The sequence below is a fragment of the Oncorhynchus kisutch genome, linkage group LG3 (genome assembly GCF_002021735.2).
Source record: "Oncorhynchus kisutch isolate 150728-3 linkage group LG3, Okis_V2, whole genome shotgun sequence".
NCBI classification, from domain to species: Eukaryota; Metazoa; Chordata; class Actinopteri; order Salmoniformes; family Salmonidae; genus Oncorhynchus; species Oncorhynchus kisutch.
Genome location: NC_034176.2, coordinates 60,023,941 through 60,047,035, shown reverse-complemented (window position 1 = coordinate 60,047,035; position 23,095 = coordinate 60,023,941). Strand labels below are relative to the sequence as shown.

The 23,095-nt window shown below is 42.0% G+C and overlaps 1 protein-coding gene across 2 annotated transcripts in view; it reads left to right on the top strand.

The window, feature by feature from the left end:
• The window catches only part of LOC109886303 (cadherin-8), a 73,991-nt gene that overhangs the window by 19,470 nt on the left and 31,426 nt on the right, over window positions 1-23,095 (top strand). For both annotated transcript variants that reach the window (XM_031809652.1, XM_020478022.2), the window contains exon 3: window positions 12,689-12,983. In XM_031809652.1, the coding sequence (XP_031665512.1) occupies window positions 12,689-12,983 (295 nt within the window). The remainder of the gene's footprint in view (window positions 1-12,688; window positions 12,984-23,095) is intronic.

Here is a 23,095-nt window from a genome sequence, read left to right as displayed (position 1 = left end):
CTAAAGAAAGAAAAAACAGCATCACTGCTGTCTGAAGGGGGGGTGGGGTGGTGGTGGGGGGGGGGGGGTATGGTGATGTCTCTTTCCCTAGTCAATGGTTCCTTTTTCTCGGCAGTGTGAAGCACATACACACAAGCATGACTCACACAGACAGTCCACTCGGAGGTGATGTGACATCTTCAAACACAGCTTTGTGTAATTCCACATTCAACTAGACTATCTGCGTTGACGGTGCTGCCTAAGTGAGGGACCTTTTCTCTCCCCTAGCTATCTGAAGGGAGCTGCCAGCTGCTGCTGTGAAGAGCACTGCTTAATTGTTTTCCCGCTACAGCAATGCATCCTTTTCTTTTGTTCACCTTGGAACATAAAATGCAGCTGTTATTTGCATATCTAATGACAATCGAAAAGCCAAGCTTCTTAAGGGAGGAAAAATGTCAATCGGACCAATAACAGCAATGTTTGCAAATGTATTACATGCCTCCAGATACATTTCTCTCTGATAGCTATACATTAAATATCCCAATGGAGAGATATGCAAGCCATGTTTCTATAGAAAATACAGCTGTTGCTGTGTGTTTATTGCTGGATTTTCAACTTAGTTTAATATTCCTGCTAGCCACAGGGTACAGAGTCTTGTTATTAGTGCACTTGTGACATATTATTCAGTAGGACATACTTACAGAGAAAACTCTAACTGAAGTTGTCCATGACGCTTGGTCAAGCACTCAAAGTCTATTCTTTTGTTATTGAGATGTTGCACAGGTGGGCATCTGCAGTCACAATGGTCTGACTTTTTTTCCCCCATGGGAGGGAGCTCTAAATAAAGGTTGTTGCACTGCATGTCTCTCTTAGTGCTTCGTAATGTATGTCATGACTCATTGTATAGAACATGGGGGTATAGTCGTCTAGAAGTGTACTGGTTAAACTTATCGTAGAATAAGATTCAATGATTTTAGTGGAATTATTATGTATCATTAGCCTATTAGCATGATGATTGGTTGATAGGCTGTTCGAGAAGGTTTGAATCCTAAGCAACCTGCTTACACATTGTTTGAAGTACAATAGACCAACATATGTACAGTGCCTTGCGAAAGTATTCGGCCCCCTTGAACTTTGCGACCTTTTGCCACATTTCAGGCTTCAAACATAAAGATATAAAACTGTATTTTTTTGTGAAGAATCAACAACAAGTGGGACACAATCATGAAGTGGAACGACATTTATTGGATATTTCAAACTTTTTTAACAAATCAAAAACTGAAAAATTGGGCGTGCAAAATTATTCAGCCCCTTTACTTTCAGTGCAGCAAACTCTCTCCAGAAGTTCAGTGAGGATCTCTGAATGATCCAATGTTGACCTAAATGACTAATGATGATAAATACAATCCACCTGTGTGTAATCAAGTCTCCGTATGAGTGCACCTGCACTGTGATAGTCTCAGAGGTCCGTTAAAAGCGCAGAGAGCATCACGAAGAACAAGGAACACACCAGGCAGGTCCGAGATACTGTTGTGAAGAAGTTTAAAGCCGGATTTGGATACAAAAATATTTCCCAAACTTGAAACATCCCAAGGAGCACTGTGCAAGCGATAATATTGAAATGGAGGGAGTATCAAACCACTGCAAATCTACCAAGACCTGGCCGTCCCTCTAAACGTTCAGCTCATACAAGGAGAAGACTGATCAGAGATGCAGCCAAGAGGCCCATGATCACTATGGATGAACTGCAGAGATCTACAGCTGAGGTGGGAGACTCTGTCCATAGGACAACAATCAGTCGTATATTGCACAAATCTGGCCTTTATGGAAGAGTGGCAAGAAGAAAGCCATTTCTTAAAGATATCCATAAAAAGTGTTGTTTAAAGTTTGCCACAAGCCACCTGGGAGACACACCAAACATGTGGAAGAAGGTGCTCTGGTCAGATGAAACCAAAATTGAACTTTTTGGCAACAATGCAAAACGTTATGTTTGGCGTAAAAGCAACACAGCTCATCACCCTGAACACACCATCCCCACTGTCAAACATGGTGGTGGCAGCATCATGGTTTGGGCCTGCTTTTCTTCAGCAGGGACAGGGAAGATGGTTAAAATTGATGGGAAGATGGATGGAGCCAAATACAGGACCATTCTGGAAGAAAACCTGATGGAGTCTGCAAAAGACCTGAGACTGGGACGGAGATTTGTCTTCCAACAAGACAATGATCCAAAACATAAAGCAAAATCTACAATGGAATGGTTCAAAAATAAACATATCCAGGTGTTAGAATAGCCAAGTCAAAGTCCAGACCTGAATCCAATCGAGAATCTGTGGAATGAACTGAAAACTGCTGTTCACAAATGCTCTCCATCCAACCTCACTGAGCTCGAGCTGTTTTGCAAGGAACAATTTCAGTCTCTCGATGTGCAAAACTGATAGAGACATACCCCAAGCGACTTACAGCTGTAATCGCAGCAAAAGGTGGCGTTACAAAGTATTAACTTAAGGGGGCTGAATAATTTTGCATGCCCAATTTTTCAGTTTTTGATTTGTTAAAAAAGTTTGAAATATCCAATAAATGTCGTTCCACTTCATGATTGTGTCCAACTTGTTGTTGATTCTTCACAAAAAAATAAAGTTTTATATCTTTATGTTTGAAGCCTGAAATGTGGCAAAAGGTCGCAAAGTTCAAGGGGGTCGAATACTTTCGCAAGGCACTGTAGCTGTAACAGTATAGCTTCCGTCCCTCTCCTCGCCCCAAACTGGGCTCGAACCAGGGACCCTCTGCACAAATCAACAACTGACACCCACGAAGCATCATTACCCATCGCTCCACAAAAGCTGTGGCCCTTGCGAGCAAGGGGAACCACTATTTCAAGGTCTCAAAGCGAGTGACGTCACCGATTTAAACGCTATTAGCGCGCACCACCACTAACTAGCTAGCCATTTCACATTGGTTACATAGCTACTGTAGTAGGTCAAAGCTGTGTGCTGGAAAATCTTGGCAGACAATTTAAAACATAGTATTTGTGTTTAATAGACATATGACTTAATAATAGTGTGTTTCATTGTTGACCATGTTCTGTGATTTTTTTTTTTTAATTACATTTTTAAATGTATTTTTTATTTCACCTTTATTTAACCAGGTAGGCCAGTTGAGAACAAGTTCTCATTTACAACTGCGACCTGCAAAGCAATGTGACAAAAACAACAACATAGAGTTACACATAAACAAACGTACAGTCAATTACCCAATAGAACATTTAAAAAAAAATCTATGTACAGTGTGTGCAAATGTAGAAGAGTCGGGAGATAGGCAATACATAGGCCATAGAGGTGAAATAACTACAATTTAGCATTAACACTGGAGTGATAGATGTGCAAATGATGATGATGTGGAAGTAGAGATCATGGGGTGCAATATAGCAAGAGTGTAAGTAATAATATGGGGATGAGGTAGTTGGGTGTGCTATTTACAGATTGGCTGTGTACAGGTACAATGATCGCTAAGCTGCTCTGACAGCTGATGTTTAAATTTAGAGAGAGAGATATAAGAAAAGGCGGCCAAAGGAAGTGTTGGCTATGGGGATGATCAGTGAAATATACCTGCTGGAGCACGTTCTACGGGTGGGTGTTGCTCTGGTGACCAGTGGGCTGAGATAAGGCGGGGCTTTACATAGCAAAGACTTATAGATGACCTGGAGACAGTGGGTTTGGCGTGACGAATATGTAGCGAGGGCCAGCCAATGAGAGCATACAGGTCGCAGTAGTGAGTAGTATATGGGGATTTGGTGACAAAATGGATGGCACTGTGATAGACTACATCCAGTTTGTGGAGTAGAGTGTTGGGGGCTATTTTGTAAATGACATCACCGAAGTCAAGGATCGGTAGGATAGTCAGTATTACGAGGGTGTATTTGGTAGCATGAGTGAAGGAGGCTTTGTTGCGAAATATATCTATTTCTAGATCTAATTTTGGATTGGAGATGCTTAATGTGAGTCTGGAAGGAGAGTTTACAGTCTAACCAGACACCTAGGTATTTGTAGTTGTCCACATATTCTAGGTCTGAACCGTCCAGAGTAGGGATGCTAGTCTGGCGGGTGGGTGTGGGCAGCAATCGGTTGAAGAACATGCACTTAGTTTTACTAGCATTTAAAAGCAGTTGGAGGCCAAAGAAGGAGTGTTGTATGGCATTGAAGCTCGTTTGGAGTTTTGTTAGCACAGTGTCTAAAGAAGGGCCAGATGTATATAGAATGGTGTCGTCTGCGTAGAGGTTGATCAGAGAATCACCAGCAGCAAGAGCAACATCATTGATATATACAGAAAAAGGAGTCAGCCTGAGAATTTAACCCTGTGGCACCCCCATAAAGACTGCCAGAGGTCCAGACTACAGGCCCTCCGATTTGACACACTGAACTCTATCTGCGAAGTAGTTGGTGAACCAGACGTGGCAGTCATTTGAGAAACCAAGGCTATTGAGTCTGCCGATAAGAATGCGGTGATTGACAGAGTCGAAAGCCTTTGCCAGGTTGATGAAGACGGCTGCACAGTACTGTCTTTTCTGGCTGAGGTGCACCCATGACCAGCTCGGAAACCAGATTGCATAGTGGAGAAGGTACGGTGGGATTCGAAATGGTCAGTGATCAGTTTGTTAACTTGGCTTTCGAAGATTTTAGAAAAGCAGGGCAGGATGGATATAGGTCTATAACAGTTTGGGTCTAGAGTGTCTCCCCCTTTGAAGAGGGGGATGACCATGGCATCTTTCCAATCTTTGGGGATCTCAGATGATAAAAAAGAAGGGTTGAATAGGCTAGTAATAGGGGTTGCAACAATTTCGGCAGATTAATTTAGAAAGTGAGGGTCCAGTTTGTATAGCCCAGGTTATTTGTAGTGATCCAGATTTTGTAGTTCTTTCTTTGGATTTGGGTGAAGGAGAAGCGGGGGTTTGGTCAAGTTGCTGCAAGGGGTGCTGAGATGTTGGCCGGGGTAGGGTTAGCCAGGTGGAAAGCATGGCCAGCCGTAGAAAAATGCTTATTGAATTGACCTATTATCGTAGATATATCAGTGGTGACAGTGTTTCCTATCCTCAGTGCAGTGGGCAGCTCGGAGAAGGTGCTCTTATTCTCCATGGACTTTACAGTGTCCCAAAACTTTTGGAATTAGTGCTTCAGGAAGCAAAAATCTGTTTGAAAAAGCTAGCCTTAACTTTCCTAACTGACTGAGTATATTGGTTCCTGACTTCCCTGAAAAGTTGCTTATCGCGGGTGCTATTCGATGCTAATGTAGAACGCCACAGGATGTTTTTGTGCTGGTTAAGGGCAGTCATGTCTGGGGTGAACCATGGGCTATATCTGTTCTTAGTTCTACTTAGTTCTGAATGTAGAATGCCACAGCATGTTTTTGTGCTGGTTAAGGGCAGTCATGTCTGGGGTGAACCATGGGCTATATCTGTTCTTAGTTCTACTGAGTTAGAATGGGGCATGCTTATTGAAGATGGTGAGGGAAGCACTTTTGAAGAGCAACGGAGCATCCTCTGCTGACAGGATGAGGTCAATATCATTCCAGGCCAGGTCAATTAGAAAAGCCTGCTCGCTGAAGTGTTTTGGGGAGCGTTTGACAGTGATGAGGGGGGGGTCGTTTGACCACGGACCCATTACGCACACAGGCAATGAGGCAGTGATCGCTGATATCCTGGTTGAAGACAGCAGAGGTGTATTTAGAGGGCAAGTTGGTCAGAATAATATCTAAGAGGATACCCATGGTTACGGATTTAGGGTTTTACCTGGTAGGTTCCTTGATCATTTGTGTGAGATTGAGGGCATCTAGCTTAGATTGTAGAATGGCCAGGGTGTTAAGCATGTCCCAGTTTAGGTCACCTAACAGTGCGAACTCTGAAGATCGATAGTATAATAATACTATGTAAATTAGAGTAGGCCATCTCAACAGTCCAACATGAAGAACAGCAGCTCAAATGTCTAAGGCGCAATTCAGAGTCCAAAGCTGCGGATTGCTCTGTGGTCCATTGTGAAATATTCATCTGACTTTTGCAACCACCGTCCGCTGGACGCACCTCCCCAACATTCCTAACCGACCTGGTGACGGTTGGAGAAATGGCTTGAGACGTGCCAAGAATTTGAAAAGTATGAAAGGATGCGTAAATGTTTTTGGACTCTGATAAGCACTTACCATGTAACAATGTGTTGCTTGTAGTGGTGTCATTTACAATATCACATTGCATGTTGTACTGGAGAGTGAGATGCCTATCTTCTATCTTCTAGCTAATTCATTCAGCTGTTCAATAATTAAAAAACAAAAGAATGTTGAAATGTGAATTACAAACCCATGCAGCGCCATCTGGACAGCAATATTAATCTATCATAACGAAATTATGCATCAAATTAGACTTGCTACAGGTTCCATCTGTACCTTGCGAAATCAATCTCATTCTGATTTGAGTAGGTCAGCTGCGTGAAAAAATAAAACAATTTGCTCCTTGATTATTGTTGTTTTGTTCTGGCTTCTCCCCTGGCTTCTGGTGCATATATTTAGGCTCATAGGTAGGCTAATCATACTATGGCGGAGGTTAAAGCTAAAACCTACCCCCGTTTAGAACACCGCACGGCATCCATCTCCTAATGAATTTTTACAGCTACGGCTTCTTTGTCTCTGCACTCTACATAATGCAGAGGTTTCTGCTTGGGCTTAGACCTGTTTACACAGATTCTCAGAGAATGCATATGGAATAGGCTATACGATGGATAGAGATACTTATTGTGTCAAGTGCCTTGACTTTACTTTATAGTTAAATATTTTTCATAGCACACTTGTGAAGACGTCAGTAGCAGATTGATTGGCTCAGGTTGGGAAATTGTAAGAAATTAAATGAACAGTGGGAATGACTCTATAGGTATAGTTTCTTACATAACAAAGGTTATTCCCTCACTATAGCAGGTAAGGCTTTAAAGTGTACTCCAGAATAATTTTCTCTCAGCAGGCGGGCAGCCTGACGTACACCTTCCTCACACACACACACATATGGACGCACGCACGGACACACACGCACACACACACTACAAATTTCTCACGCACACACACACACACACACACACACACACAGACGCACACACACACAAACACATACACATTACACCCTCCTCACACACCACAACCGCACGCATGCACACACACACACACACACACACACACACACAAACAACATATTTTCATGGATGAGCACATCTAATTGCATTGGCCTCTTAGACTAAAGGTAGCCGAGTCATTTGCTCTGTGATCTTTTTGCCTTTGAATTAATCTTGTGAAGCAATAGTCTGGCTCAACAATAACACAATGGCTGCCATTTCTTCCTCTTCTCTTCCTCCATATGGTTCTGCATTGAGAGGTTGCACCATTCAAGACAGTGGATCTGACTGTAATTATTGTACCTCTCATTGGTGGAGTAGTGTGGTTCTCACTGAGGACATTTTTGTCAGATTTGATTAAAATGGTACTTTCATGGGATGGACTGCAGGGAAAATTGTCCCCAAGAATAGCTAAGTGTATCATATATCATGCATCGAGCCATCTGTTCCTTAAATTCCAAATGTTATTGCAATATTTAGAATTACAGATTATTCATGTAGGTGTAATTAACTAATTAAATATTTCTAATGAAATAGTGTCTATATAAATTGCTAGACTTTTTGCTCAGGATCAAGAAACTACATTAAGTAATTCCTTAGTGTAGTCTTAAGGTAAGTGGAATATACTTTATATACATATGATGCCATGTTTTTAGTACTACAGCCCCTATGATGGTATCTGTGACCTCATACAGTGAGAAATTATTACAGTGAGCAATGTGGACATCGTATCTGACCCTTTATCTGATTGTGATCCGACCATATGAGAACTAGTAAATAGTAATTCAACTAGGAAATAGTAATCCTCATTATCATACCAGCTGTAAACAGGGTTTCAGTTTGTTCACACTTGCTCACATGTTGCGTTGCATACAGTTGTAGTCAGAAGTTTACATACACCTTAGCCAAATACATTTAAACTCAGTTTTTCACAACTCCTGACATTTAATCCGAGTAGAAATTCCCTGTCTTAGGTCAGTTAGGATCACCACTTTATTTTAAGAATGTGTAATGTCAGAATAATAGTAGAGAGAATGATTTATTTCAGCTTTTATTTATTTGATCACATTCCCAGTGGGTCAGACGTTTACATACACTCAATGAGTATTTGGTAGCATTGCCTTTAAATTGTTTAACTTTGTTCAAACATTTCGGGTAGCCTTCCAGAAGCTTCCCACAATAAGTTGGGTGAATTTTGGCCCATTCCTCTTGACAGAGCTGGTGTAACTGAGTTAGGTTTGTAGGCCTCCTTGCTCACACACACTTTTTCAGTTCTGCCCACAAATGTTCTGTAGGATTTTGGTCAGGGCTTTGTGATGGCCACTCCAATACCTTGACTTTATTGTCCTTAAGCCATTTTGCCACAACTTTGGAAGCATGCTTGGGGTCATTGTCCATTTGGAAGACCCATTTGCGACCAAGCTTTAACTTCCTGATTGATGTCTACAGATGTTGTTTCAATATATCCACGCAATTTCCATCCTCATGATGCCATCTATTTTGTGAATTACACCAGTCCCTCCTGCAGTAAAGCACCCCCACAACATGATGCTGCCACCCCTGTGATTCACAGTTGGGATGGTGTTCTTCGGCTTGCGAGCCGCCTCCTTTTTCCTCCAAACATAGCGATGGTCATTATGGCCAAACAGTTTTATTTTTGTTTCAGCAGACCAGAGGACATTTCTCCAAAAAGTATGATCTTTGTCCTCATGTGCAGTTGCAAAACGTAGTCTGTCTTTTTATAATGTGGTTTTGGAGTAGGGGCTTCTTCCTTGCTGAGCGGTCTTTCAGTTTATGTCGATATAGGACTCGTTTTACTGTGGATATAAATACTTTTGTACCTGTTTCCTCCAGCATCTTCACAAGGTCCTATGCTGTTGTTCTGGGATTGATTTGCACTTTTTGCACCAAAGTACATTAATCTCTAGGAGACCGAACCCGTCTCCTTCCTGTGCGGTATGACGGCTGCGTGGTCCCATGGTGTTTATACTTGCATACTATTGTTTGTACAGATGACCGTGGTACCTTCATGCGTTTAGAAATTGCTCCCAAGGATGAACCAGACTTGTGGAGGTCTACAATTTTTTTTCTGAGGTCTTGGCTGATTTATTTTGACTTTTTCATGATGTCAAACAAAGAGGCACTGAGTTTGAAGGTAGGCCTTGAAATACATCAACAGGTACACCTTCAATTGACTCAAATAATGTAAATTAGCCTATCAGAAGCTTCTAAAGCCATGACATCATTTTCTGGAATTTTCCAAGCTTTTTAATTAAAGCCACAGTCAACTTAGTGTATATAAATTTGTGACCCACTGGAACTGTGATACAGTGAATTATAAGTGAAGTAATCTGTCTGTAAACAATTGTTGGAAAAATTACTTGTGTCATGCACAAAGTAGATGTCCTAACCGACTTGCCAAAACTATAGTTTGTTCACAAGAAATTTGTGGAGTAGTTGAAAAACAATTTTTAATGACTCCATAATAAGTGTATGTAAACTTCCACCTTAAACTGTGTCAGTTGGCTACCCACACACAGATTGCCCACATCCTCATTTTTAGAAAAAAAAGCAAGTATTTTGGGATGAATTTCACCATACAAATCAGCATATAAGGATTTAAGCTTCCAGGGCGAACAGCACAAAGAAACCCTGCCTAATTGAGCCTTGCGATGAGATTCAGATGGGGAACTGCTCTGACATGCTAGACGCCAGCTGACACCCAGTCTTACAGGGTGACAGGGAGCCCTCTCCCTCATACTCCCTCTCCCTGCAGAGAGGAGCAGCACATGCCCTCTCCACCACTTGCCCTGACAAGGAGCAAAATCATTAATTCGCCATGTAGGGCTTAACGCCACACATAAGTGTGGAGCCTGAGGCCGAGGGGAATGAGATGTTCCTCATTAGGATGCACTATTGTTCCTCCGATTGCTATAAAAGCTCATCTTGAGTATGGAGTGACATATTTTCTCCTGAGCTTGACAGTAAAAGCAGCCCCATGTGGCATTGATTGGGGGTACAGTAGGAAGAGGGTATGATTCCCCTCATTGTGCATTGAGATTCATAATGAAGCAGTGAACTATAATGCAGGCCAATAAGCGTGATGTCTGAGTTCTTACATGCAGAGGGGTTTCTAATAAACATAGATAAATAGATGCGTGATGGGAAGTCCGGATATGTGAGCAGTTTTCATTATCATGCAAGGCTGCGGTTGTGACATTGCTATTGGGTTATTTCCCACTCATTAATCTACTTATGCTTATTTAGTGCAGACTTGGTCTTAAGTGCAGTTTGAGGGTTTGAGTGGTTGAGTGTCTGTACCATATAACGTTATCGTTGCAATTGCAAACGTGGACAGAACAGTTTTAATGAACACAAAACGGTTAAGGTTAAGTGTTCCCAGAATGTCATTGTTTGCCGGTGCAGTTTTGTTGCCTTGCTAACTTGGATAATGATAGACAGCCTTGTCAGCCCCTTTTCTTTAATTCTCCTCTCTGATGATCACTTGTGCATTGTGGTGCAAAGATCATCTTATGAGAGGGAAAGAGGCACCATTTTCATTGGACAGTATGCACTGTATCTAGAAACATTCTGGTGAGAGTAGGTTTCTCACTGCTTACTATACATACATTTATTCATATGATGGGGGGGGCGACTGATATTTATTTTTGTTCCAAGATTAGAATAATGGATTAAATTATGCAAGGAAGACTTCATATCGTGTATGATTTTTCTTTGCCAGCTTTGTATTTTAAGACATATAAGCACACACACTTGTACGCACGCACGCACGCACGCACGCACGCACGCACACACACACACACACACACACACACACACACACACACACACACACACACACACACACACACACACACACACACACACACACACACACACACACACACACACACACACACACACACACACACACATATAGAGATAGCCTCCAAGTAAACTGACAGACATTCATTTGGGCTCATTTAAGGGGTTTCGTAGTGTGTGGAATGATGTGAAGCTGTTGTGTTAATGAGCCACATCTTTCATGTGAAACGATGGCACAATTAGGAAAACAAAAGTGCAAGGTGTGACAATTTAAGTGAATGTGCTTTGTCAGTGTCTGTGAACAGCACCTTTGAGACAGTATATGCATAAAACGGGTTTATAAAACAATCATGGAGGCTTTATAGAGGTCTGGATTTTTGTACACACATTTTACCGTGTTACTCTGTCCCCAAACATGGTCTCAAAGGAATACCTCTGGCAAATTTCAGGGCAGAAAATGAAATGGAAGTTGCTGAATAGGATGTTCTGGTGCAAGATCTTTACAAAAATACAAATTAGAAAGAGTACCGCTTCTGGACATGTTTTAGACCGATGCTGAACATTGTCCAATTTGCAAATGTTCTACTCTATGGTCCCCTCCCCCCTTCAATCCTTAGTCACTTACCTTTGGGATCAAGTTCCTAATATAAGGATAGAATAAAAACCAGCCATATCCGCTCCTCATTTGAAGAAAAAAACTGTCTCTTACCTTGAGCTCCATTTCTGTTATCGTCTTATTCCCTATGAATCTCTTTAGTCGTTTGAAACATGAAAAGGGTTGTCTGTACTTGAATCCGCTACTGTTCACACACTGTGTGCTCGCTTGGCAGACTGCAGTGTCAAAGACCTTGACAGGTGACTCTATATGTAGTGGTGGGAAAAGTACCCAAATCTCGTACTTGAGTAAAAGTGAAGATTCTTTAATAGAAAATGACTCAAGTAAAAATGAACGTCACCCAGTAAAATACTGAGTAAAAGTCTTACGTTTTAAATAAACGTTAGTATCAAAAGTCAATGTTATTTCTAAAATATACATCAAACCAGAATGCACAATTTTCTTGTTTTTTAAATGTACCGGATAGCCAGGGGCACACTCCAACACTTAGACATCATTTATAAACAAAGCATTTGTGTTTAGTGAGTCTTCCAGATCAGATGCAGTAGGGATGGCCAGAGATTTTCTCTTGATAAGTGTGTGAATTAGACAATTTCTCTATCCTGCTAAGCATTCAAAATGTAAATACTTTTGGGTGTCAGATAAAATGTATTGAGTACAAAGTACATATTTCATTTGGGAATATGGTGGAGTAAAACTAAAAGTTGTCAAAAATATAAATAGTAAGGTAAAGTACAGATACCCCCCAAAGTTTTATTTTATTACTTAAGTACTTTACACCACTGTACATATAGGCAGTGAAAGTGTTTGATGTTGGTTAGAACAAAAACCTTTGGCCATAGAATATTTTTCTGACTAATGTGTGCTGGCATTGTTATTTGTATAGTGTGCTTCATGATAAGATAATAAAGCAGACATGACCCACTTTCTATTGTGTATCAGTTGACCATATGTTTTATTCTCAGTGGGCCTTAGTTATCAATATATACAAAGACAAATGTTTATGACCACGCCAGTTGCGCCAACATTGGTTTTCAACATTCATAAAACTCTTATCAGTTAACTTAAAGATTATGCCAATGATAACAGAATACATTGTGAAACTTACCAATTCATTCCTTTTTTTCAGCTACACACAGATTTGGATGTTGGCAGCACACCAATAAAGTATGTCCTGGCTGGTGAAGGGGCGGGTACCATCTTTGCCATCAATGAGATTACGGGAGATATTCACGCCATGAAGAGACTGGACAGAGAGGAGAAGGCAGAGTACACTCTTACAGCACAAGTCACTAACAGAGACACCGATCAACCCCTGGAACCGCCCTCGGAGTTCATCATAAAGGTGCAGGATATCAACGACAATCCGCCACAGTTCGTTGAAGGCCCCTACCGGGCCTCTGTCCCAGAGATGTCTCAAGTGGGTAAGTCAAGTAAAGGCCTTCACTTCTCTTTCTGCAGGCATAAAACCCCATCTCTACATCATTTGAGAATATAATCTTTATTTATGTGTAATTGTAGGGTATTTAGGTAACTATCGTGATATTTAATAACCCAATTTTTTGGGGGGGGTGTATACTGATGACAACATTGGACGTCATTATAATACAAACATAGAACAGATTTTTGCCTGACTTTTCAATGACGTGTTACTATCATGAATTCCATGTTGTCATATTAAATATGGTCCTCAGCGTTGAGTAGTAACAATTCCTGCAAGGGGATACCATATACAGTACCAGTCAAAAGTTGGATTAAATAGATGTTTTCCCCTCGTCAATCTAAACACAATAACCCATAATGACAAAGCAAAAACTATTTTTTATAAAGTTTAGCAAATGTATAAATAAACCCCCCCCAGAAATAGCACATTTATATAGGTATTCAGACCCTTTATTCTGTACTTTGTGGAAACTCCTTAGGCAGCAATTACTGTGATGCTACAAGCTTGGCACACCTGTATTTTGGGAGTTTCTCCCATTCTTCTCTGCAGATCCTCTCAAGCTCTGTCAGGTTACATGGGGAGCGTCGCTGCACAGCTATTTTCAGGTCTCTCCAGAGATGTTAGATCGGGTCCAAGTCCGGGCTCTGGCTGGGCCACTCAAGGACATTCAGAGACTTGTCCCGAAGCCACTCCTGCGTTGAACTGGCTGTGTGCTTAGGGGCATTGTCTTGTTGGAAGGTGAACCTTCGCCCAGTCTGAGGTCCTGGGCACTCTGGAGCAGGTTTTCTGTACTTTGCTTGGTTAATATTTCCCTCAATTCTGACTAGTCTCCCAGTCCCTGCCACTGAAAAATATCCCCACAGCATGATGCTTCCACCACCGTGCTTCTCCGTAGGCATGATGCCAGGTTTCCACCAGACGTGGCGCTTGGCATTCAGGTCAAAGTGTTCAATCTTTGTTTCATCAGACCAGAGAATTTTGTTTCTCATGGTCTGAGAATCCTTTAGCTGCCTTTTGGCAAACTCCAAATGGGCTGTCATTTGCCTTTTTATGAGGAGTGGTTTCCGTATGGCCACTCTACCACAAAGGCCTGATTGGTGGAGTGCTGCAGAGATGGTTGTCCTTCTGGAAGGTTCTCCCATCTCTACAGAGGAACTCTGGAGCTCTGCCAGAGTGACCATTCCGAACCAAGGCTCTTCTCCCCCGATTGCTCAATTCGGCCAGGCGGCCAGCTCTAGGAAGAGTCTTGGTGGTTCCAAGCTTATTCCATTGAAGAATGATGGAGGCAACTGTGTTCTTGGGGACCTTCAATGCTGCAACCATTTATTTTATACCCTTCCTTAGATCTGTGCCTCGACACAATCCTGTCTGGGAGCTCTATGGACAATTCCATTCAATTCCAAAGATTGAACACTTTGACCTGAATTCACCACAGGTGGACTCAAATCAAGTTCTAGAAACATCTCAAGGATGATCAATGGAAACAGAACTTACGTGACCTCAATTCTGAGTCTCATAGCAAAGGGTCTGAAAACATATGTAAATGTTATTTCTGTTTTTAATATATTTGCAAAAAAAAATCTAAAAACCTGTTTTTGCTTTGTCATTATGGGGTATTGTGTGTAGATTGATGATGAATTATTTATTTTTTAATCATTTTTAGAATAAGGCTGTATTGTCACATAATATGAAAAAAAGTCATGGGGTTTGAATGGCTTCTGAATGAACTGGAGTGTGCTGTTCTCAATTGAAATGCTCATTGTATTTATCCATGAGTTTTGACAGTGAAGTGAGGGGAATTGCTAGTAGTGGGGTGAAAAGCAAAGTGCTAGTTGACTGCAGAGACTGGAATTTGCCAATGGGATTACAATATAAAAATGGAAGTTGGCTGCCTTTTGTTATTTCTTTTTTTTGGATCACTGCTGATTAATTAAACATTCACCAATGTTCTCTTGTTAGCTTGAAAGGCTTTTTGAAACAACTTGTTTCTGTCTTGTTAAGTTTTTATGTGTTGTGGTGTTATGGAAGGAATCAAAAGCTCTGGACATAAAGACAGAAACAAACATTCAGTGGGGTTTTTTCATCTTCCATCTCATATTCATCAATCTTTTGTGTTTAATTTCTATCACACTAAAATTAGATTTTATATAGAACTCTCTATTTTCATGTTGTGCTTTGAAATTGCAATAAATTCTATTGCGGAAACAGAGGAAAAATAAACTCGTATTAACGAGGATTTCTGACAAAAACATGTAACTCAAAAGTATTAAAAAGGTCAATTCCAAAACAGTAAGCTGTTATTTGGAGCTTTATCAAATAAAGGTTAGCTTTTTAAAATGTTTGGGCTGACATGCCTCTCATAGTACACATTCAAATATAGGCTATACAATGCCCCAGTGTCATCACAACCTTGGCAGGCAGTTACCACGAGAAGAAAATATAGGTGACGTGTGCAGGTAAGGTCTTCATGTTTCCTGTGTGCAGGCGAACACGAAGGTTAATAAAACATGCAGCAGAATGCCTTGTTCTTTCTGAAGGTGAGCTGGATAAGAATCGCAGCTTTGTTCGCTTCATATTACAGCATTTATTGAGTAACAAATCAAATAAAACCATTCACAGTTTTGGTTTTTGTTATTGGTGTACTAACATTCTCCATTGAAAGACAAAAGAGTGCAGAGTACATGTCATGACGTTTATTTTACTTGTGTGCATTCAACCTATAGGAGATTCTCCTGTTTTCTTACTCTGATCTGGTTCCCTGATAGTAACACTTAATGATCTCATTCTAAGAGGACATTAGAGAACAACATTTTTGGGGGGGGAATTCTGTATTTTTCATACCGGACTGCATGTCTTCAACATTATCTCAAACGGGACGTTATTGGGGTGTCTGTCGTATTCATTTTTATTACATCTTCCTATCAGCCTTTGAGTGTGGGCAAATACATTTTTGAACAAGCACCAAATATCCTGTTAAAGGTTTTATATTATTAATATTTAATACACTATACTCATCCATTCATTTTATGATACTGGAAGTGTGAAAATGCTGTATCTATATTCATGATATTTCTTTATTTCAATTTGTCTTAAATTCTAAATGAGTTTGCTACTTATTGGTATAGGTCTTCTCACAAGGGGAATTGTGCATCATTTGCACGGATTGGACAAATCTCATTGGATTATTGGATCTGTTTTCTTGTTGATGGGGTCTTTGACTTTAAGGCCAAGACAAGCAAGCAAATTCCCCCACTAGGTCCTCCAACCATACGCTGGAATTATAGAGCTCCCTGCCTTCTGGAGCTAACAAGGGGATTGTGATGTAGTTTAAATTACAGAGTCTGCTTGAAGTGACGATTCAGGTAATTAGAATCAGGTCGTCCGACCCTCCTCTCTACCAAAGAAAGGGTGTGAATGACAATAATTGCTACACAGAGAAATAAACTTGGAAAGTTGTTTTGCCACCTAAAACTCCAACGTGAAGCCTCGGGAGCCTTGCCTGTGCCTGCTTCATTATCAAGGCGATTAATAAACTGGTGGAAAGACAGATGGCATGTCGCTCCTCAGCCCTCCTCTCCTCGCAGCGCGGCCGCTCTCAACCCCCTGTAAAATGAGCCTGTGTACAGAAGCACCAGGCGTGCAAACGTGTCAGGATCTGCTAAATTGGAGCAAAGACATGAAATTGAAGTGACATTAATAGATTACCTGGAGTTCATTTGCATTTTGAAAGTTATTATGAACATCGGTAACAGGACTAACAGGCACGGTCTGTGGCTCTAATGATATTTCTGATTATGCATTGATCAATGATGGCAGCTTGGGAAATAAGTAAAGAGTTGTCATCATTGATTTTGACTTGATCAAGGAGAGACGTATGGAAATGAGTGCTACATGCAGACTTCCATTGGGCACATTATCATACAGTATACGTACATTAGACACCTCATTTTAATATTAACACAACTTCATAAATGAAACATATACAGAGTGAAACATAACACGTTTTTATATCAAAGCATGTGAGGAGAGATATCGATCACAAGTGAAAAAAGCGAAGGGACATAGGTGAAGACCCAGATACAGTATGGGTTACATTAGTCAACTGTGAGATGCTCTTACACACACTATTTCAACACATTACAGGTGTCAGACTCATATCAGGACAGCAGGGCTATTTTGATACCATTCCACGCTCCATTTAGGCCAGATGTGTTATACATTTTCCTTGCTTGATGACATCAAACACATGATCAGATCTTTGTTGTATAACGCTGATCTTGCTGTCAATTCTGAACAAAACCGTGGCTTTGGAGTAGTTGGAGGGTCATAGTCTTATCTTTGAAAACATACATTTTTAGACCATGGTCTTCAACTGTAACAACTTGATGGAGAACATTGGTACAGGGCTTCTGTCTGGTGTAACTCGCCTTTCTGATTCAGGACTCTAGGTTCTGGCAGATGGGCAAGGAGGCAGGAGGTTGTGGGCCTTTAACACTGTGTGCAGCTGGGCCATAGCAGAGTCACATCTGCCGTGCAGGCCAGGCACGGTGCTGTAGAAGGCCCATGGCCTCAGCTGAGGCAGGGGTCAGGCCAGTGAACCTGGAGTGACTCTCTCAGCCCAGCCAGCCCATTCGGTGCTGCTAAATAGGGATAGGACAGGAGTCCAAGGCAGAGGGGACGTCACAGACAAGCTGGGCCTAGCTGTAAATAACTTGCTCCTTCTATTTCACCTCATTCTGCATTTGGAGTGTCCTTTCTCTCTCTCTCTCTCTCTCTCTCTCTCTCTCTCTCTCTCTCTCGCTCTCTGTCTCTCTCTCGCGCCCTCTCTCTCTCTCTCTCTGTCTCTCTCTCTCGCTCTCTCTCTCTCTCTCTCTCTCTCTCGCTCTCTCTCTCTCTCTCTCTCTCTCTCTCCATATGGTTACCTATGCTTACATACAAATCTATATTACTCTTCTGAAACAGGCTTTTGATATGGCTTGTTGGATGAGGGAAAACAATTTCAAGTTTTGGGAATTTGTTGTTTTGTCAGACAAACAGTGTGAATATTCAGAGACAACAGGCATGTCTGGACTGGTTCTGCCATCATTCAGTTGAATCAATCACCTAGCTGCCGCATCTGTCGGGTTGTACCAAAATAATGAAAGAGCACACACACACACACGCACACACACACACACACACACACACACGCACACACACACACACACACACACACACACACACACACACACACACACACACACACACACACGCACGCACGCACGCACGCACGCACGCACGCACGCACGCACGCACGCACGCACGCACGCACGCACGCACGCACGCACGCACGCACGCACGCACGCACACACACACACACACACACACACACACACACACACACACACACACACACACACACACGCACGCACACACACACACACGCACACACACACACACACACACTGACTCACACATGACTTATTCATCACGTTATTTATTATCCAGCGTAACTCTGAATTATGCATGTAATATGATGAGTCTCTGGTCTTTCAAAGCCTCCTAAGGCATTTGTTCTTTGTAGCATACGGTATGTAGGCTTTCTATGTAGCATGCACTCTGTGGCACACCTAACATACCAACAACTGCATTAATACAACTGTGCCCTGCAGTTCCAAACTTGTTGTTGTTTGCGTGTCATTTGTCCTGCTCCCCTGTGTGGCTGAGCCTGATCTCTCCCTCTCTAATACCTCAGCTTGGTGAGTGAACAAAAACTACAGGCTCCCAGGTAATGATGCCCTTCAATATGTTCTGCATAAGATTGGCTCTGCGGATGAATGGTAAAGAGCTCAATGACACGAAGAACAAAACCCCAGAATGGCGCTTTTCAAAAGTCACCCGGCCATGAATCCCCAAAAAAACGAAGAAGAGATAAGAGACAACATGTGATAAAAGAGAGGGAAATGAATGAGCTGAAGTGTGTTTTTGTCCGGGCAGCTCTTGTGGTGAGAGGAAGGTACATAAACACCCAAGGCCAGTGCTAATGGGTCTGGGCAGCATTGTGTCGGCTGGAGTGATGCGACTGATCCCCTTTGACAAGGTAATCAGTACGATGCTCGACACTGACATTATCCCTCTCATGATGGAGAAGGGAGGAATGGAGAGCATGCTGAGAATGGAACATGCTATATGTGATACTACAGGCCTAATCAAGGCCCAGTGTATACCGTAGCTGCCGTCATATGATTTACATTGATATTACATTTATGCTGCCTAGCTTTTTACATACTTAATTTAGCTGGCAAGAGTAGTCCAGTTCCCACATGTAAAAACACAGTGAGGTGCTCATGTCACCTTCCTAGCATGTATATATATTTTGATGTTGTAATGAACACAATGGGAGACAGAGAGCTGGTTTCAAGTACAGGGCACAGCAGGTGTTTATTGGTAAAGGACCACAGGAGGAGGCAGGTAGCTGGGTCCAGGGGCAGGCAGAAGGTCATACACAGGGGGTCCAAAAAGGCAACAGTACAGGCAGGGAAAAGGCTAGTAACGAAACTATCATACAGGAGGATTAAATTACGGGGAAAAAACAGTGCTCCGCATAGAAGTGTGTCACTAAACAAACAATACCTCACAATGATGGGGTGCAAAGAACTGAACTAAGTGGTGTGTGATAATGACATACAGGTGTGTGAACGGGTGATCAGAATTCAGGGGATTGGGATCTGGAGAGTGAGCTGCGTTCAGGGGATCTACGTGTTTGAGAGTGTGAGTTGGAAGCAGATGTTCATTTACATTATTGACATTTGCATGGAAGAGATGACAATGTGAGAGTGCAGCTTTACATGCGCAAAGTTTTATTGGGCATATTATGAATTAGGCCGTTTGTACTGTATACCGGCCGGGGTATTGTGAAATTGAAGGTATGATTTTAAACTATATTTATATGTTTTTATTTTTTCGGTTTTGTGAGCAAGCCACTGAATATAACTTTACGTTAAGTATAACTATAAGAAATCTAAGATGTGTCAAATAATTGATATCCAGCTCAGTGCTCCAGCTATGCATTTGGTTTGCTAACTTGCTAGCTAGTGGGTAGATGTCAAGATCAAAGTTCTTGGTTACAGCAGAGATATGCAATCCCCTACTGGATCAAGATCCCTGTCGCCTAAATTGTTTAGTGTTTTATTTTTATAGCGCCCCTTGTGTGCACATTAGGTAATACCGTATACCCCAGTATAGTGCAGAAACGGTATGAAAATCTGGATACCGACCCAACCCTATTATGAATTGACTGGAGGTGAACAGGGAAACCCAAAGGCTGCATGATGGGTGGGAGTGAGGCGGGGAGTGATTGCTGAATGCGAAAGTGTTCTAATTCGCACCCCAGCATTGGCCATGCTTATTCATATCTGCTGGGGTGCCAGGTTGCTTTCTCACAGACATTCTTCAGTTAAAAATATTGCTCCACCCATTAATTATGCAGGAGGAGAGCTGCAGATATGTAATGTTGCGTTGAGGCTTTTTCTCTACAGCTCTCCCTCTCGCTCATGCTCTTGCTCTTTTTACTCCCTGCCTCTTTTCCCCGCTATCTCTGTGTATCTCTCTCACTATATTTCACTTGTTTTCCACCCCCAAACTCTTTCCTATGTGTGTGTGTGTGTGTGTGTGTGTGTGTGTGTGTGTGTGTGTGTGTGTGTTGGGGGAACAGTTGTCTATGCTCATGCTCTTCTTGCTCCTGGTGATTGTAGAGTACTCAGCAGTGAGTGCAGGATCCCATGCCCTCCCATCTTTCTCTGTCTGCATTATTAATTGTCATAGGTACAAACCCTAGTTGTTTGGTCCCCACAGGCACACAACCGTGCTCTCCCAAATTAAAAAGCACTGATTGCATCCTGTGGAGAAAAAAACAAACACTTTATCTTTATAGTCATTTCAAAAGGCTTAAAGACAGTACACAAAGTCAACACTTACTAGAGAAGAAAAAGGTCCATGATTCTACCCACAGTAACTTAAGTATGCATCTCCTCTTGGAGAACACAAGTGGAGAACACACACAAAAGTAAAGAGCTTTCTGAGTATCACTTCAGTAAACACACATGTATGAGTTTTTTTTGTGTGGGTGAGAGTGTTACTCCTCTGCTAACACTTCCTGAACGGGCCCAGCAGAAGATTCACGTGGCATGGCTGGTGGCAGGGATTCCATAAAGACACATAAATGGGAGGGAACACACATTCATCAAGGTGGCAGAGACTTGAGCAAAGATGCCCATCCAATCACAGCAGAGAATAAAGGGAAGGCATAAAAGTCCTTGCAGCAAGGTCATTTGAAAAAGAAACATAAGAACGTGAGATCAAGTGGTAAATCTCCTGTATGTGGAGCCTTTGTGATCCTCACAGATGCCTGTCCCATTAACAAAAGCCAATGTTCTGTTACACTGCCTCTGCTCATGCTTTCTCCACCACTTCTCTAACCTGTGTGTGGAAACCTTTAAACAGCACTCAGCACTCAAACAGCACTATGTTGTGTAGATGATGATTATTATTTGAGGAGTGTTTTTCTTCTTCACCTCCCTGCTCTTGTTGGTATTTGGCTTGTTTTTTCTGCAGCACGGTGCCATATTCCAGTTTCACTGTTAGTAAAATATTGACAGTTGCATTGCTCCTTACACCGGAGTATCGATTTAACCAGTCTGTGGTTTCTCCACGGTCATAGGCTGGTGTCCACAGTAGTCAATCCAGCACCAGTCAGTGAACAGGTATGACTATCTCACATAAGGGCTTCTGGGTAATTGGCTGCCCTTTAAAATTTCACCTCACTTCACGGAGTGTAAACAAAGCAGGAGATGACTTGGAGTTTGGAGGCGCTTTCCATTGTATTTGCTCTCTTCTTTGTGAGATCCAACTGTTGTGTGTTTTTGTGTGTGTATGCGTATGCGTGCGTATGCATTTTATAGGGACGTAGTGTAAGTGCCCACAAGCTTCTGTGTGTTCCCAATGATGGATTGCTCGTCAGGAGGCAGTAGAAATACTCCATATGCCTGACTGATGCATTGAGTCACAAGTCACGTACAGTGCTTTTGGTCTTACCTCTCAGATTCCTCCGGGAAGCATGTTAACCCTTTTGACTCAACGATAGGTTCTCCGGTGTTCCCTCTTACCCTCACATTGCCTCTGAGTACAAGGTGCATGTTTTGATACAGTTCTCTAGTAGGTGTCAGACCCATGTCAAAGGTTATACCTGTGGTAGTTGGTCCTATGTGCCATTCAAAAGTCCCAGGCTCACCCTCAGCTGCTGCCCCCCAGGTTATGGGACCTTTGACTACAGCGTTGTAGTGCGACGTAGGGGTCATTTGGATACATTTTACAAGACAAAGACAATTTACAATGCAAATCTAGGTATGTAAAAGCAGTGTGCTACACTCTATTTGTCTGTGTCAGTGTAGTGCATTGGACATTATTGTAACACTGTCATTCTTGGTTTCAAGTCTCTGTTGACCATGGCCAGTTTCAGTCTATTGAATAAACCTTAACCACACTATCACTTTCCAGAACTGTTCCTACAGCATATTGTAACTTGTTTTTCGAAAACATAATGTGTACTAAATATTTACACCCCTTGCTGTTAGAGTATTGGAAAGAACACCATTATGGTCACTTACTCAGGATGAATATATTCATTAGAACATATACCATGACTTTTCATTTGTTATTGCCCAGCCATTATATCTGTCCTGGGAGCAATTAAATATGTGAAGTGTCCCATTCTGTCTCTAACTTTCTTCCCTGAACTATCTGCATGTTGCACACATCTCCTAAGAACTAATTAAAGTGAATCAATGACACAACACTTTAAAATGGCGGCATATGTCACAGCCATCCGCGGTGAACAAAGGACACTCTTAATTGTTTTGTTCCTGTGGTTCCTGTAAACGGCTTGTCACGGCTCACACTCCACAGCCTGCTTGTTATGTAAGGTTTCCTTGTCACTCCCCCTACAACACGCACACACACACACACACACACACACACACACACACACACACACACACACACACACACACACACACACACACACACACACACACACACACACACACACACACACAC